At 61.6% G+C, this 17250-nt stretch overlaps 2 protein-coding genes across 5 annotated transcripts in view; one reads left to right on the top strand and one right to left on the bottom strand.

Annotated features, from left to right (window-relative positions):
• Positions 1 to 1302: 1302 nt before the first annotated feature.
• The window catches only part of SLC5A10 (solute carrier family 5 member 10), a gene marked incomplete at its 5' end in the record, with an annotated part of 54445 nt that continues 38497 nt past the window's right edge, over positions 1303 to 17250 (top strand). For 3 of the 4 annotated variants that reach the window (XM_079725376.1, XM_079725377.1, XM_079725379.1), the window contains 8 exons: positions 1303 to 1416; positions 2360 to 2431; positions 2695 to 2799; positions 3131 to 3190; positions 3894 to 3998; positions 9828 to 9933; positions 10230 to 10310; positions 11746 to 11951. In XM_079725376.1, coding sequence (XP_079581502.1) covers positions 1303 to 1416; positions 2360 to 2431; positions 2695 to 2799; positions 3131 to 3190; positions 3894 to 3998; positions 9828 to 9933; positions 10230 to 10310; positions 11746 to 11951 — 849 coding nt within the window. The remainder of the gene's footprint in view (positions 1417 to 2359; positions 2432 to 2694; positions 2800 to 3130; positions 3191 to 3893; positions 3999 to 9827; positions 9934 to 10229; positions 10311 to 11745; positions 11952 to 17250) is intronic. The other variant, XM_079725378.1, reaches the window with a different exon arrangement.
• FAM83G (family with sequence similarity 83 member G) overlaps positions 11569 to 17250 on the bottom strand; it is a 28523-nt gene continuing 22841 nt past the window's right edge. Inside the window, exon 5 of the mRNA XM_079725374.1 lies at positions 11569 to 12485. Coding sequence (XP_079581500.1) covers positions 12090 to 12485 — 396 coding nt within the window. The 3' untranslated portion in view covers positions 11569 to 12089. The remainder of the gene's footprint in view (positions 12486 to 17250) is intronic.

Consider the following 17250-nt stretch of genomic DNA (forward strand, 5'->3'; position numbering starts at 1 on the left):
CCCAGGCTGAGGAGCGGGGACCAGATACTGTTCTTTCAGCTACTGCATCTTTAGGAGACCAGTTTAATAAATCTGGACGTTATCCCGTTGTGTCCTTCTGACCAGTACAAAGTGATCTTTTGATTCACGATACATTTCTAGCAATGGCTTGGGAAGTAAAACCACCTGAGAGGCTAGTTTGTTGAAGGTGAGGGTAGTTGGGGAGGGGTGGTCTGAGCCTGCCTGACTTTACTGTAAGCAGTGACTTACTTTTTCTTCCCTGTCTAGTCCTGCATGTGAGGTGATTAATCTTTAAACCCTCCACCCCGGTTACCGAGTAACAGGCACAGTTGGTTTTGCAGGCCAGTGTGTTCCCAGTGCCAGCCGTTCACTCATTAACACTTCTGGAGGGGCTGCGTGTCCTGGTTAAACTCCAAATGTCACACACTGAGACCCACCCGGCTGTACACACTGATTTAATTAGTGAGCAATCTGAGCAGGAAGGACCCAGTGGAACCAGAGACATCATTGCCACCAACAGGGAGCATCTGGGATCAGATGTGGAGCTGAAGCCCAGCTCTGGCCCTCAAGTGGTCGTGCAGGGACAGGTGGCCAGCCTCCTGCCTTCGTTCCTTGACTGTGACCCATACCACCTACTCTGAGCCCAGAAGGGGACCGTGTGCAGAAAAGCTAAGCATGGTGGCTCTCAGCCCCTGGCAGACGCGTGCTAGATACTGGGACCCAGTATCTGTGGTCCTGGGTAACCCTGGGGACCCAAGAGGATGGTCAGGATGGGACGGTTTGGCCTGATCACTGGTCTAGAAAAGGGAGCAGGAAATTTGGTGACAGGCCTTTATTGTCCAATGAAGGATGTTCTAGGACCAGGACTGCCGTGGCTGGAAGTGAACCGTGTGACGCAAGTCACTATCCCAGGGTCCACTTACGGCCTGCTGGCTGCAGAAGGATGTGGCTGCCATCATGGCAGTGTCCCCAACCCTCCGTGCTTCTTATCCGAATTACATACAGGTTCAACCACCCATTCAGGAACGACCCCTTTCTGGGTCTATTCTGGTTGCCTTTGGATCCACTAGGCTCCCTTTACTTTTCCCAAGCCTCCCCCGAGCGCTCCCCACTCCCTCTGTCCCCACTGGGGGTGGAGGAGATGTAGCTGCACTTTGAAGCAGCTTCCCTGCACGCGGCCACACTGTGGGCAGGAGATGGCACCGTCGGCTCAGTTTAATCATCAATTTATTTCCTGCCGGGAAGCCCTTTCTGCCCTGGTCTGGCCTCAGTCCCTCTCGCTGGAGCTGGCCCTGCAGCAGGATGGCTGCGGACAACTCTACCGGCGGTCCCCACGCCCCCGGGCCGCAGCTGAGCGCGGTCGACATCACCATCATAACCGTGTATTTTGCCCTGAACGTGGCCGTGGGCATATGGGTGAGAGGACGGTGGTGGTACCAGCTGGGGTGGGCGGTGGGGTGTGGGAACTGGCCGGCACGTCCCTGGGCATTGCATCCTCTCCCTGGAGGCCTGGTGCCTGCGGGGTTCTCCTCCCAGCCCCGGGGGAGATTTGTCGGAGACCTTGACCAAGCCCCTTTCGCTCTTTGGCAGCAGCTTCTCAGTCTCTAAAGTGAGGAATAGGAAGCCTCTCTAAGGGCAGGCCGAGTGGGAGGCTCGGGGTGTTCTATGCGGCTGACAAGCTGGGGGCCCGGGCACAGCACGCCGTCTTCCTGGCCTCGCCTCCGATGTCAGATGGACTCACTGGGCGAACATCGCCCTGAACTATAGAATCACAGGGGTTCTCGGCTGCACCCACACCAGCTGGGCCAGAATCCAGAGGCAGGGAGGGGCACGCAGGACCTGGGGGTCTCTGTTTTGACAACTCTGTGTCCACCAGCCTAGCCTAGTTCATAAGCCGGTTTCTCCCAGCTTTGATAGGAGAGAAGCGATTTAGGTCATCACAGGCAGCAGCGGGGCCCCTTCTATGCAGGCACTGTGCACCTCACCCTAACCCTCCCACAGCCCCGGGCCAAAGGCCAGCCCCATTTACAGGTGAACCCCGGGGCTTCAGGGGACAGGAACTTGCACAGTGAACCCCAGGACCCTGCACAGAGGGGAGGGCCTCCACCTGTCTACTCCTAACGCCATCAGCTGATGAGCATTGGGGCTGTTGCCACCCTTTGGCTGTTGTGAATAACACCGCTGTGAACATTCAAGTACAGGTTTTGCTCGAGCACCTGTTTTCAGTTCTCTGTATCCTGGGAGTGGATTTGCTGGGTCCTGGGATAATCTGTGTGTCTCTTTGGGGAGCCAGCAGACTGTTTCCGCAGCAGCGGCATGAGCCACGCAAGGGCTCCAGTTTGCACCTCTGTCCTTGCAGTCCTCGTGCCGGGCCAGCAGGAACACGGTGAGCGGCTACTTCCTGGCGGGCCGGGACATGACGTGGGGGCCGGTGAGTGCACCCTGTCTCCTCCCGCCCCTCCTTCCGGTGGGGCCGCATCTGACCTCTAGGTCAGCCCTCATCTGCATCCCTGCGGTCACTATGTGTGTCCTCCTCACCCAATGTCACCCCCCAGGCCAGCCCAAGCAGGCAGTGATGGGGCAGGCTGAGAGTGGCAGGGGGTCCCCAAGCTGGAGTGCTGGAAAACGTGGAAAGGGTGGGGCTCGGAGTCAGGGTGGGCCTCTTGCTAGATCCTTTTCCTCTCTCTCCTCCAGATGGGAGCCTCCCTATTTGCCAGCAGCGAGGGCTCAGGCCTCTTCATCGGACTGGCGGGTTCGGGCGCAGCTGGAGGCCTGGCGGTGGCAGGCTTCGAGTGGCATGTGAGCTCCTGGAAGGCGGGCCCAGGCTGTGGGGGGCCGTGGGAGGAAGCACAGCAACCTTGAGAGACGCTGGATGGGGCTGCATCAGAGCCTACCCCTCCATGGCCAGAGGGGCAGCTCCCAGCAACCGGGGTGGCCAGCGTCCAGGCAGGCGGTGCTCCTGGGGAAGTTGGGTCTTCAGAATGCTGAAGAGCAGCGGGAAGCCGTGAGCCTTTGCCTGGCCATCTGTTTATAGGGCTGCAGGGGGCGGGGCCGCCCCAGGTTCTCATGGCAACTCAGGCCTCCAGACCCCTGCTATCTGCTGTCCTTACTCTGCCTCTGTCCCCCTCAGGCCACGTACGTGCTGCTGGCCCTGGCGTGGGTGTTCGTGCCCATCTACATCTCTTCGGAGGTGAGTCTGCTCCTGGGGCCTCAGGACAGCCTCACCTGCGTCTGGGCCTTGGTTGGAGTGGGTGGTGGTGATGGGCAGGACCCCTGGCTTCACTCACAAGGTGAGTGAACCCACAACTCTCAGTTCTGGGTTTGTTGTTAGTCCAACTAACATTCCCATCAGCCCACGAAGACAGATCCCCTCGGACCTCAGCCCATGGGCCTCGTCTGTTCGTTTCTACTGTACCTGCGTGCTGCATCTGGGGGATGATGCATCTACCCGAGCACACAGGCTGCACACCTGGGCTGTGTACTGGGCTACACACCTGGGTGAGACACCTGGGCTGCACACCTGGGTGGCACACCCAGGAGACACTGTCCTTGACTCCGCCACTCCTTCAGCCCCAGCTGGGCTGTCGCTAAGTCCAGGGGATCCCCTTTCCTGGTTGTCTCAGTCTAGCACAGCCAGCTTCCCCAACCAGCCGAAGCTCATCTGGATTTGTCACCACGGCCTCCAAACTCATGCCTGTGCCCCCAGGCACAGTCCCCCGAATCTATTCCTCCTGTCTCAGCCTGCCACGCCCGGGCCTGAGCCCCTCAGGATGCGATCAGAGCGCTTAGCCTGGAATTCCAGGCCTGGTGTTGGGACTGCGAGAAGCTCCCGGTCCTGAACACGGGCCATGGTCTCGCAGCATGCTTAACCCCTGCCCCCGTGCCCCCGCCAGATTGTCACCATGCCTGAATACATCCAGAAGCGCTATGGAGGCCAACGGATACGCATGTACCTGTCTGTCCTGTCGCTGCTGCTGTCTGTCTTCACCAAGATATCGGTGAGCTGCCCCACCCCCAGCTTCTGGCTGGAACATCCCTGCTCTGGGGCCCTCGAAGGGACCTGACATCCCTTGATCTGTCTCTGCCTTGTCTAACAGCTGGGGAAACTGAGGCCCAGAGAGGCACACTGACTTGCCCAGGGTCACATAGCTGGCCCAGCACCCTGGGGCTGGGCTCAGCAGCCGGCGAATCTGGGGGCAGAACGCAGGCCGTATGACTCCTGCTTTGCCCATGTTCTGGATACGCGGTGTCAGGGGTTACGGTTAAGGGCCGGCACCGGGTGAGCCGGAACCGCCCACTAGGGGGCGCCCAGAGCCCGAGGTCTCTGGCCCGTGATGCCGGGTGGTCGTCAGTCCTCCGCTAGGCTGACCCCGCGGCGCCCCCTTTCCCTTGGGGGCCTGGCCTGGGCCCGCTGGAGGGCCAGCGTGGGGCGCGTCCTGTCCACACCCTGGGTTTCACAGGTAGGGAAACGGAGGCCGGGAGGGCGGGGAGCTGGTCCCCAGCGCGCGGCGACTCCGCGGCAGCACCAGGCCTCGGGTTCTCCCTCCCGAGTCCTCGGTGCCTGCCGGTCCCCTGAGGCCGTCCAGCCGCTCCAGCTCCGGCCCCTGCGAGGGCTCAGAAGTTGACGGCGGGTCCTGGGCGGCCTGTTTCCGGCCGAGCGGGCCCGCCCAGCCCCGAGCCTGGTTCCTCCCCCGTGAGGCCTGGCGCTTCTGCGGGCGTGGCCGGGGCTTCCTACTTCGCGGCCCCCGCAGCCTCAGGAGCCTCGGCCGTCCGGGACTCCGCCGGAGCTGCACGTCTGCACGTCTCCTTCTGGGTGGGTTTCGGGGTGTTTAGAGAGCAGGCGCCGCCTTCTTCCCTGGACGGGTCCTAAGAGTTCTCCCCTGGGCGGCGCCGCTGCTCTCCAGGCCCGGTTCCCACGCGGCCTCCTCCCCTCCCCCCCGTGCCGCCCGCCTCCCTGGCAGCAGGGCCTCAGTACAGGGGGACGCAGGTGTGTCACGGTGGGGGTGGGGGGACAGTGCGGACCCAGAAGAGGGGTTGGCGGCGCCTCCTGGGGTGGCGGCGCCTCCCGGGGTGGCGTTGGTTGGGGTCTAGTGGAGAAGGGGGGTACGAACGGCATGGGGGGTGCAAACGCCAAGGAGAGAGGTGCATGGCGTAGGGTGCGTCTGGGATTGTCCCGTCCAGAGGCCCAGACTGCAGGGGTCAGGCGCCTCGGGAGCAGAGGAGGAGCTGGGAGGGAGGTGACCGGGAGCGGTGGCGGCTGAGGCGGACCAGCCATCACACGAGCCAGACCTGAGGGCCACAGCTGGCTCTTGGGTGGCAGTTCCCCCCCTGGCCCAGGGGGCTCCGTCAGAGATGAGTGAGGAGTGCCCAAGGGGCCCTGGGGGCTTTGAGCAGAGGTGACACGGTCAGGTCTGTGTTAGTGCCACCGGCACCCCCAGAGGATGGACTGGAGGGGACAGGGGCGAGAGCGGGGGGCCGGGGGCCAACCCCTGGGCATAGGGGTTTCTTCCCCGCCCACCCCCTGTTCGGCCTGCTGGTGGCTCTGAGGCAGAACTCACACCTCACACTCAGAGCTTGGGCAGGACGTCCAGAATGTCGGGGTTGGGGGGCCAAGTGGGGGGTCCTTAGAGGCCACCTCGTGCACAGCCCTGTTTACAGACAAGACGATTTGAGACCTAGGGAGTGGCCACCACTTGCTCAAGGTCACCACTTGCTGAATCGGGCACAGACAACCATTAGAGCCCAGTGGGCCCGACCACTGCCCTGTGGTACTGAAGGAGCCAGGACGTGGCACTTCAGACTCCACTTTGTGATGGGATGACTCAGTTTGTCCACCTATAAAACGGGGAACCTCAAGGCTGGGGCTTCAGTGCCGATGCTGGGGCTACCTGGATGAAGCGGACAGGGAAGCAGGAGGAATGTGGATTGCCGGGCTGGGTCTGGGAGTGACTGGGGCCCCCCAGCTAATGTTTTGGGCTGAAGCTGTTTGCAGTGTGTGTGCCCAGCTGGCCCCCAGAGGCCCTGACCTCACTGGGTGGAGCCCCAAGAACGCCCCTACATGTCTGCACACCCAGGACCCTCACCAGCTGCAGCCTGTCCAGAGACCACAGGGCCTGCCTGCTGCCAGCCCCCATGTGGGGACAGTGGTCTGCAGAGAGAGCAAGCCATGGGTGGCAGGGGGCCTCACACGGGCTTGGGGGGAACCGAGCTCCATCACCGTGTGCTTTGGGAAATAGAGAAACCCGGCCTGACACCCCAGGCCACTCAGGGTAAAGGCCAACCGTAGCCAACAAGACCCTCACTTCTGCTTCTCCTGACACAAACATCACTCCAGCTACACTGAGCACACCCGAGGCATGACCCTGCCACAGGGGCTTTGCACCTGCTGTGTCCTCTGGCTGGAACCTCTTCCCCTGGATATTCATGTGGCTCACGCCCCTGCCTCTCAGGTCTTTCACATCTCACCCTCTCAGCGAGGCCCTCGGCTGTCCCGCAGGTGCAGACCTGCGCCCCCTGTGTTTCACACACGTGCTACCTTCTTACGCCGAATGATTTCTTTAGAATGGTCACAGTCCACCTCCCCCATTTTTTCTCTTTGTTCATTGGTGTATCCCCATTGGTACCAGGTGCCCGGCACACCTCATGGGACTGAATGGAATCATCTATGTCAGGCTTGGCTAGGTTTTCCGTGAGGGGCCAGATAGAAAGTATGCTCAGTTTTGCACGCCACTTACACACCACTCAAGTTTGCTGTTGGCGTTTGAAAGACACACCAGTGCGCCTGATGGGATCAAGCCTGTGGGCTGTAGTGTGCCAGCCCCTGGTCTATGCAAACGTGCCTGTTTATTGAGCACCTACTGTGTGCCAGGCCCTGGGTGGGCACCCATGATGAACCCATTTCTCGTTCTCAAGGACCTTTCCTTCCAGGCAGATGAGATAAGTAAACAGAGCAGTGCATCCACACTAAGTGGTACAAGGGTGATCAGTGCAGCAAATGCAGGGCTGAAATCTGGACAGAAGAGAAGGAGCAAGGGACAGGCTTGCTTTGGAGAGGGTGGTCCAGCCGCTGAGGGAAGCCGATGGGGCTGGGGAGAGGGTGCGTGCAGGGCTTCTGGGCCGGGAGGTGGGCTTCATTCTGCGTGAGTGGAGATGCAGAGACCTCGGAGCTCCCTCTGAACAAGCCGAGTGCAGGAGGGACCAGCGAGGGGATTCCAAAGGGATGGGGCCCAGGGTGGGGACAGTGGAGGCGGGCAGGAGTACTTTGGGAATCAACAGCCGTGGCCGGTGGGGTGGGTGCAGGGAGTGTGGCAAAGGTGAGACGTGTCCAGAACACTGAAGGGACAGTGACGGCCTCTGTGGAGATGGGCGAGGTTGGGGGTCGGGGACACAGGATGATTTAGGGTAAACTTGTGGTAAATGTCGGTGCAGGGACCTGCCCAGCTTCTCTGCTACCCACAAAGGGAGGGGGCAATAGGGTCCCGTGCAGGAAGGTGGCCAAGGCAGGGCCCAGCCAGGGGGCACGTGCCTGCGGGGGACTCGGGGTCCTGAGAAGCTGTGACGAGCCAGCGGATCAGCCCTAGCCTGCAGGTCAGCTCAGCCCAGCTCCCTCCCATGTCCGGGGCTCATGGCCCCTGCAAGCCCGTGGGATGGTGCAGAAAGGGGGGGGTCCACCCTCTCAGGGGTCTCAGCCCTGCAGCCCGTGGCCCTGCTCACAGCCGTGCAGCTTTGGGCCAGTTGCTTCATGCCTCTGCGCCCGTGCCCTGCTCTGTGGAGTGGAGCGGCTCCCTCAGGGGTCCTGCCTGTGCCTCCCCGGCCTGCCCTGCGCAGGGCCTGCAGAGGCCAGCAGGGCCAGAGGGGGCCGAGCACAAGTGCCTGTGTTTCTCCACATCTGCACCCGCACTTTACCCAGAGGCTCAGGAGGTAAGGCGACGTGCTTACCAGGGACACAGACCCAGGTCCGAGCGGGGCTCTTAGCTTCTAGCAGGCTGCAGCTCACATGGGGCCCCAGGAGAGGGAGCTCCGTCGGCAGAAGGAGAGGTCAGATCCGGCCGGGGGTCGTCTGAGGCTCCTCGCGGGGTCTCCTTTAGCCTTTAGAGCCGGCAGGCAACCGTGCATTTGCTGGCCTCCAGCGGCAGCTGCGTAAGGTCCCCAGGGGGGACCGTGGCTAAAGTCCCACCTCCACACCTGAGCCTGTGCTGTTCCCGCTGCCCGCGTATCACTCTTCAGATCCGCTGCCCTGAAAGGAAGCCCCTGAGCAGTAGAGCAGTCGGGGAGCAGGACGTCGGGGCGGGCTGGGTCCTGAGCGATGAGATGCAGAGACTGGGAGGTCCCAGGGCAGAGGGACCTGGGCGAGCCAAGGCCTGGAGGCAGCAAAGTGCCTGGCGTGGAATGTCGGCCAGTCTGGTGTGACCAGACTTACCTGGGCTTAAAGGGATGCGTGGCCAGAGCCTGAAGGCTGGGCGCACAGACCAGGGCTGTCCTCTGAGGCAGATGGGGTCCAGGGAGTGGTCTTGAGCAGTGGCTGGAGGACAGCCAGGTGGGAGGAGGGGCTGCTACTTTCTAGAGCCCCCCTGCTCCGTCTCCTGTCCCCTTCATCTCTGATACCTGCCAGGGCCTCGCCTTGGAGAGATCGCTTGCCCTCCATGGGCCTCAGTTTGTCCCTGGTCTGATGGGGCAGGGGGCTTGGAGAGTCCTTCCTGCTCTGATATTCAGCAGCTCTGGGTTTCTTAGCTTGGGCTGGAGGTGGACACACACACTCATAGCCGGGGCATAGGGGGGCCAGAGTGAGGGGCCGCCGACTCCCGAGAACAGCTTCTCTGAGTGCCCACGCTGGCAGGCGCCCTCTCCAGGAGAGGGGAGGGGAGGAGCCTGGGGGAAGCAGGGGCTCCACAAGCCTGACTCCGAGCGGGGCTGGTCAGCTCCTAGCTGGGCCGGTGCTCCAGGCCTCAGGCAGACTGTCCACCACTCAGCAAGCTCAGCTAACCCGCGGGCTTGCCCAGCTCTCTGAGGAGCCTCTTGGCCCCAAAGGCTGTATTTTGGGTTATCTCCCTGCCATTAAGCAAGCCCAGAATGGCAGTTTCGGAAACTTGGTGTGGGGGAGGGACCCTGGCCCAGCCCCTAGGTCCCGCAGGATGGGGTCCTCCCTCCTTCCCTGGGCACCCACTGTGCAGTGGGGAGGGGGCGCGCAGTTGTGGTCCGTAAGGCCCATTCCAGTGCTGAGGCTAGAAGACTCGTCCCAGGGCTTCAACTCCTGCCCCTGTGCTGCCCCAGGGCCTGGGATAGCAGGATTGTGTCCAGTTCAGCCCTAGGAAGCAGCCTCGGCCTGAGACACGGTCCTGGCTTCAGTGTCAGCCCCATGGGGGGTCAATAAGCAAGACGGCCCCTCTGTTCCCCCAGCCCACCCCTTTCACATATCTGGTTTCTTCTTGGGGTGCCCTGCTTAACAGGGAGCAGAGAACAGGGACCCAGGAACCCAGACAGATGTGGGTCTGGAGATGGAGGCTCACTCGTCTTCTTGGACCCCCCCCACCTCCAGGAAGCCCTCCCGGACTCCCTTTTCCATCCCCAGGCAGGGGCCAGACTGAACAGCAACACTGCTCCCTGGTGGGCAGAGGCCATTCAGGACTTTATTAACATCAGCAACGTCCCCTGCACACTGCTTGTCCACAGCCAGGACTTCCTCCCCTTCAGGACAGTCCCTGGCAGGTGGGCGGGGGGGGGTCTCCCCTTCTTCCCCTGTGGGGCACCAAGGCCACACGCTGGGTGTGCGGCGCTCCGGGTCCTGCGGTGACCTCGGGCCCCTGCACACACCCCTTTCCCGTCCCCAGATGGACCTGTACGCGGGGGCCCTCTTCGTGCACATCTGCATGGGCTGGAGCTTCTACCTGTCCACCATCCTCATGCTCAGCGTCACGGCCCTGTACACCATCGCAGGTACGGTGCCTGCGGGTGGCAAGTGTGGCCTGTGGACGCACACGGGAACCCGAGAGGCTAGCAGGGGGCAGGGGGCCGCCCCCTCCCACAGCCTGGGACCTGGCCAGTTTGTGTCAGGCACCCGGGCTTCTGCAGCTGGCTCCACTGGCCCGGCTGCTGCGTCCACAGCTCGCCCACCTGTGCAAGGGCAGGGGACTTAGATGTGGAATAGCTGTCCCTCCCGAAGCTCTGGTCACCTCCCTGTCCCTCCCCCGTCGAGGCCAGGGCCCCTACAGCTCTCTTGTCTCCACCCACAGGGGGCCTGGCCGCTGTGATCTACACAGATGCCCTGCAAACGCTCATCATGGTGGTGGGAGCCGTGATCCTGACGGTCAAAGGTGAGAGGCCACGGGGTCTGCCACAGCAGCGAGCGCTTTGGGGTCTGGGTGCCGCCCTGTCGGGGCCCCGGTGTCCGCACTGGGGGTGGGTGGCCTCACGAGGTCAAGCCACGAGGCAGTCAGCCCCCCGCCGGCCTCCCCTGGGTGATGGAGGCCTGCTCCCCTCCCACCCCTGCTGCCCAGCAGCACTTCTGTCACCAGCTCCGGGCCGGCTGGCATCTGGCTGTGGACCTGACTCAGGAGGCAGGGCCGTCCACACCCACGCGGGCTCGGGGCTCAACGGGAGCAGGGCTGCGGGTGGGTGTGCAGACACAGTTGGGAGACCACAGACCTACCTGGACACCTGCCCCCGTTGTTTCAAAGCATGTCCAAGATCTCAAGAAGCCAGCGGGACAAAGGCAAGGCGGAGAGAAGGGGGGCTTTGGATCTCCTGGTCTGGGAACAGGGAGGAAGCTCGGGGTGGGGAGGGGCTGCCCCAGAGGTAGTGAGGTCCCCACCCTGGGAAGTATGCAAGCAGAGCCAGGAGGATCCCATAGAGGGCAAACGGTCTCTTCCAGACTCAGACTCTAGGACCCTGTGGCTGGGCAGTTTCCGACCCGTGTCTAGTGTTCGTCTGTTCGCTCTGAGCACTCACCCTGGCCTGGCCTGGGCTACAGGTGGCACTGATGGCGGGAGCCCAGAGTCCGGGCAGCGGGCTGCCTGCTGGGGAAGGTGGGGCAGTGGGACCTGTGGCTGCCCAGTCTTCTGTGTACCAGCCTCCTCACAGACCAGGGGCCTGTGCCCCCGGAGCCCACTGCGGGAAAGGCACCCAGGCAGCCAGGCCCGGTCTGGATGGGGGCGGGGGAGTGACCACAGACAAAGCAAAAGCCACAGGTGGGCCCAGACCCCGAGGCAGACAGGAGCAGTGAGGGGGTGAACGTGATCGGCTCGCGCCGGCCAGCTGGCAGTGTAGCCTTGGTGGCGCCCCTGCCCCTCTGGGGACTCTCTGTCCCTTCTCCGTGCCACATCCCCCAGCCATTCTTAGCTCTGCCGAAGCCATGTCCTTTGGAAGCCCCTGGGTCAGGACGTTAGCCCTTCAGATTCCTCAGGAAGGTCCTCGAATGCCAAGAAAAGACACGGTTGCTTCCTTGAGTCGACAGCCTGGCAGAGAGCTCCTCGCCTGGGGCTAGTGGGCATCCAGAGGCCGGCAGGACACTGGGGTGCCCTCGTGTGGAATGCTCATTTAATATTATCATTTTAAATACAAATAAAATAGTCCTTTGAATTCACCTTTTTTAAAACCCTCTACCTCCATACCTTTCCAGAGACTGGAAAAGGTGAAGTGGGAAAAAGTCGAGTTTGATGCATGAAGAAGTTACTCGTGAGATGAGGGCAGTGGGGCTGGGAGTCACAGCCACCAGCCACCAACCGTGCCTGTCCCGCCCGTCCCCTCCAGCTTTCGAGCAGATCGGCGGGTATGAGCAGCTGGCGTCAGCCTACGCCCGGGCCGTCCCATCCAGGATCATCCCCAACACGACCTGCCACATGCCGCGGGCAGACGCCATGCACATGTTCCGAGACCCCTACACGGGGGACCTCCCGTGGACCGGGATGACCTTCGGCCTGACCATCATGGCCACCTGGTACTGGTGCACCGACCAGGTGAGGTCGCCGCCCTCCCTACCTTCCTGCCTTCCAGGGTGGCTCTGGAGGTCAGGGCGGCCAGGGGACACCTGCATGGTGAGCCCGGGCTGGGGTGGAAGCCGTGGATGGCGTGGCTTCAGGCCCGGGCACAAGGTGTTAGGGGTCCTTGCAGTCCCGGGGGGCCTGGGCCTGCCGTTTAGAGTCGGATGAAGCCCACTGGCTGCCACCTATCCTGGCCTTCAGGTGCTTTGACTGGGACAGTTTGGAGTACGGGATTCCGAGGGGGCTGGGATGCTCCTCGGTGGCCCTGCCGTCGGGCTGGGGGCTGGCGTTTCGGGCCAGTCTTGGGGTCCCAGGACCCAGCAGCTCACAGGGCCCCGGGCCACCCTTGGCCTGCGAGTGCTGGGGACCTGCCACAGCCAGGCCCGCTTTCCTGCTGGAGCTCTGGGCGCCATTGGCGGCGGGGCGGTACCGCGGGGGTCCCAGGGTCCTCGACGGCTGCGGGAAGGCATCTTTATCCCTAGGGACTCCATAGTGGTGGAACCGCTGGCCCTGGGAGAGAGAGAGAGAGAGCAGTGAGTGAGACCCGGGGGCCGGGGCAGCTCTGCCCCCTCCCGAGGCAGGGGCCCTTGCCAGGCAGGCTGCAGCCGGCACACCTGGGTTTGCTTCCTGGCCTTGCCACTCACCAACTGGTGGTCCTAGACAAGTGTCGTCCAGTCCCCCGTGCCTCGGTTTCCCCACATGTCCCAGGGGAACGGTCCTGCCTGCGAGGTCGCATTAAGGCCAGTGCCTACTCTTCCCCATGCCCCGCCCTCCTCCTCCACGCCCTCCGAAGAGGGACGGACGGGGATGCCAGAGACAGCGCCTCCCCCTGCGCCCACGTGTCTGGCGAGTGTGGCGGCTAGGTCTTCCTCCGGAGTCTGACTCTAGTCCTTCCCGAGATGGGCGCGTACCAGGTGGCACCAGGCGGCCCTGCTCCCTCTCTGGGAAGAAGCAGACGATACCCCCACCCTGCCTGCCTCGAGGGCCATGGGTAGCTCCAGGTGGCACTTGGGCGGGAAGGGGCCTCGTGAGCACCAGAGGCTCAGCGGCCAGGGGCCTGATGACCGTCCTTGCCTCTGGACCCATGGCCTCGAGGGCCCCACCCAGGAGTGAGGCAGCCAGCCCGAGAGTCGACCCAGCCAGTCACTGTGGGGTGAATAGGGGCAGCTTCCCTGTGAGGCACACCCGGCGGCCCCATCCACAGGCCAGGACACTGAGGCCCAGGGTGGAGGGCCTGCCCAGCGAGGGGCACTCTACATCTCCCGAGCGTAGGTGTTTTGTGTGCTCGCTGGGAGACCCTGCCTGGGCTGTGACAGTGGGAGGCAATCTAGCTTGGGAGGGTCCAGAAACCCTGGGAGGCTGGGCCTCAGTTTTCCCATCTGTGACATGGTGCCGGAGAGTCCCTTGTAGGCTGCGCCCACCACAGGTGTCTGCCTAGCACCTCTGGGAGGCCTGAGGGCCGCCGGCCTGGGTGAGCGAGGGGCTGGTTGAAAGGCCGGTGGTGGAGGGCGTGCGGGGAAGTGTCTGGACTGCCCTGTGGGCCAGCCGGGGCCCCTCCACCCCAGGGCACCTCTCGTTCCCTCCGCACTCGGCATGGCCTGGCGTGGCACTGGCGTCTCTGGGTGGGGCAGCATTCGGGAGATTTTCCCATGAAGGCCAGGTGAGTCAGCGCTCACATGAAGGCCAAGTGAGTGGCCTGGAGGTCAGGGCTGGACTGGGCTTGCCTCCTGGATAAGAAGGTCACACAAGGAGGCAGCTGACCCCAAGGGGGTCCAGAGTGCCACCGGCACTGGGGGCCCACGCCTGGCCTCAGCCTTCCCTCCCCATCGTCCTCCTGCTCAGGCTGGGTCTGCCTGGGCGACTGCTGGGCCTTGGACCAGAACCCCCGCCACACAGGTACCGACCCACTGGGTCCTGGGGGCTTGGCAGGACTCTACTCGGCCCCCGGGACACCCTCGGTGTGGTCAGCGGCAAGCGGCAGCTCTGTGTCCTGGGGCCATGGGCGCTTTTCGTTTTCTTTAGACTTCTCAGTGTCTCCCAGCTCAGTCACAGTGCGTAGGTGACGATCAGAACCCAACAAATCCAGTAAAACAGGAGGCAGAGGCCCGGTGGGCAGAGAGCTGCCGCGCCCCTCCCCGACCTCAGCCGCTCAGTCTATACCCCTGGGAGGCACACAGACCAGAGGGTCCTTGGGGCCTGCCCGCTCCCGTGGTGCCGGTGCTTCTCTCGTCACCTGCCGCTGCTGCAGTTTCAGACAGGCTGTCTTTCAGGCAGCAGCTGGGTCAGTCCTCATGGCGGCCACCACCTTCCAGGCTCCTGCGCAGGTCAGGCGCAGTGTCAAGTGCATGGGCCCCGTCACCTCGTTTCTCCCGTGTTCCCGTGGGCTCTCTTGTCCCCATCTCACAGCCAAGGGGTCCAAATGCTCCTGGTGGCACCGGGCCGTAGCTGACCCTGAGGTGGCCCTGACGGATGCCTAAACTTGGTGACTCGCAGCCAGCCACCCAGGCACGGGCTTGGCTGTCCACACGCGGCCTCATCCAGGATTTGCAGCAGCCCTGCGGGTCGGGGGTCATGTCACATCTTGCAGGCGAGGACAGAGCGGTTCGGGGAGGTCCAGCGGCTGGGCGGGGAGAGGGAGCTGGCCTCCGGCGGGGCCTGTGCAGAGATGCACTGGGAGGATGCTGCCGGGGAGGCCCCGGCCCTGCCTGCTGGGCACCGAGCTTCAGCTTCTCCAGCTGTAGGAGCTGTAGCCACCTCCCGGGGCTGGCCGCCAAGAGCACAGAGCAAAATAAGGGAAGACGCACAGGGATTTAGGGAAACTTCTCTCCCGTGGGGAGCGTGGCCCTGGGCTCTTGTAATCACAGGCCATCACAGGGGAAGGGTCTACAGAGAAGCACGTCTGACCCCCTCACTGTCTAGATAGGGAGACTGAGGCCCAAAGTGAGGAAAGGACTTACGGCACGTCACAGGAGCTGGCGGAGAGGCAGGATTGGAATCAGCTTGCCCTGCAGACCCCACGCCGCCAGCCCTGGCACCCTGTCATTTTTTTTTTTTTTTAAGAAAAGCAAAGGCAGTTTATTCTGAGCTACAGCAAACGGGAGGCAGCTGCCGTCCCTCACATTTGGCAGAGGCTGAAAGGCAGGTAGATGAGTCGGGGAGCTCTGCAGAGGCCCTGATGGGAGGCCATGGCCTGGGGACACGGGAGGTGGGGCGACCGTGTGATTGGTGGGGGTAGGAAGCGAGTAGGGGACAAAAGTTAGAGATGCTGTCAGTTATTAATTAGGTCCTGGCCACCTGGGGGCTAACTGTTACAGCAGTCGTCCTGCAGCCTCCTGAGTGGTTACTGGAGACAACCGTCGGTCTTCCTGCACGGCTCTGAGAGCTGTTTATTGTACATAACGGGGTGGCTTCCCGGGCCGGTCAGAGTTCTATTTTTTTTTTTCTGCTGGGCTGCATCACGGGGCTTGTGGGATCTTAGTTCCCCAACCAGGGATTGAACCCGCGCCCTTGGCAGGGAAAGCACAGAGTCCTAACCACTGGACCGCCAGGGAAGTCCCAGAGTTCTATTTTTAGACGCGGTCCAGCCAACATCCAAGTGCTATTTAGCCTCTGTGGGACTGCGCTCTACAGTAAGTGCGAGTGAGCACACCTCCAAGGACGTGCCTTCGCTTTAGGATCTTGAGGTGAATACTACAAACTGCTCAGAAGCCTAAATTTTGAGGGATAATCACCTCTGATCCAGAGCTCCTTTACAGGAGTACAGTTTTCATCTCATTTTCTCTGAGACATTTAGATGGGCCTCTGAAGAAGCACACGACAGTTTCTCTTAAGGACCCTAAACACAATTGAGCACTGAGGGGCCTCTGAGATGGACACACACGATTTTGGGCCTTTACAAAAACCACTTTTGTGAAAGTGGAGGGAGTTCGAGTACAGTGGTGGAAACAGGTTTCTCCTAAAACAAAGGCTGTTTCCACTCCTACGCCTGACATGATGAGTCTGCATTTGTTCCATTGGATGTTAACTGTTCCCTAGGCATCAGACACTAGATCAAGCATGGCCTGCTAGGTCCCCGACTATTAAGTACTGACTGTCTTCAGCCAGGTAAGACCTTGGGAAAAGATGGAAAAGATCACATAGAGAAAGCATCTGAGGTCCTCTGATGAAGAACAGGCTACAAGCCACTATTTCCCAGAATGCCCTGGCAGCCCCTTTGCTTTGATGTAAACCCAGGTTATTTTCTCCCGTTGATGAAAAGGTGCTGGAGGATGAGCCGGGGAGGGTGGAGTCTCCCAATGGACACCAAGGAATAGTCTAGTGGATTCAATTGGCTGCACCCTGAGAGCTTTGAAAATGACTCCATCCCTGCCTGATCTACCAGAGAAAAATCTGTTTTAGAGCTTGCCCCACCCTGGCACCCTGTAATTAATGCTTCACCAAGAGCTGTGTCTAGAGAGAAATGCTAGGAGCTACCTGTCAAACTCGCGTGTTTGGAAAATAAGTTAAAATCACAAAGAATTCCTACTTCTGGATTGCAGGAGGTGATTTCAACTGCAGAACACCGAAGGAAAAATACTTGTATTTAAAAGTTATAGGTTGCACAACTCTGTGAACATACTAAAAACCATGGAGGTGTACACTTTATGTGGCTGAACTGTGTGTGAATCATGTCTCAGTAAAGCTGTTTAAAGTCCCACATTCTAGAGTAGAACAGGGGCTTCCCTGGTGGCGCAGTGGTTGTGAGTCCGCCTGCAGATGCAGGGGACACGGGTTCGTGCCCCGGTCCGGGAAGATCCCACATGCCGCCGAGCGGCTGGGCCCGTGACCCATGGCCGCTGAGCCTGTGCGTCCGGAGCCTGTGCTCCGCAACAGGAGAGGCCACAGCAGTGAGAGGCCCGCGTACCGAAAAAAAAAAAAAAAAGTAGAACCATGGTGTCAGAACTGGGAGGGATCTCAGATGCCATCAGTTCCAACTACCCCCCTCCCATTCTGCAGATCTGGAAGCTGAGGCCCAGGTAGGAGCTGCCTTAGGCTACATGAGGAGTTGCCCTCATGCTGCAGCTTCTAGCTCCTTCCATTACTGAAACGCAAGCTTCCCCAAACCCAGGTCCTAAAGCTCCGGACCTCTGCCAGGGACACAACACAGTTGGAACCAGCGTCTGCTCTTGGCACGTGCATGAGCCTGCCAGCCTCTCGTGAGGGTGCAGGAGGTGGGGGGGTGTCCCTGATACCTACCCACCCAGGGTCTCCTCCCGCCCTGACAATTGCCAGGGTG

Source organism: Hyperoodon ampullatus (genome assembly GCF_949752795.1).
Source record: "Hyperoodon ampullatus genome assembly, chromosome: 19".
Taxonomy (NCBI): domain Eukaryota; kingdom Metazoa; phylum Chordata; class Mammalia; order Artiodactyla; family Ziphiidae; genus Hyperoodon; species Hyperoodon ampullatus.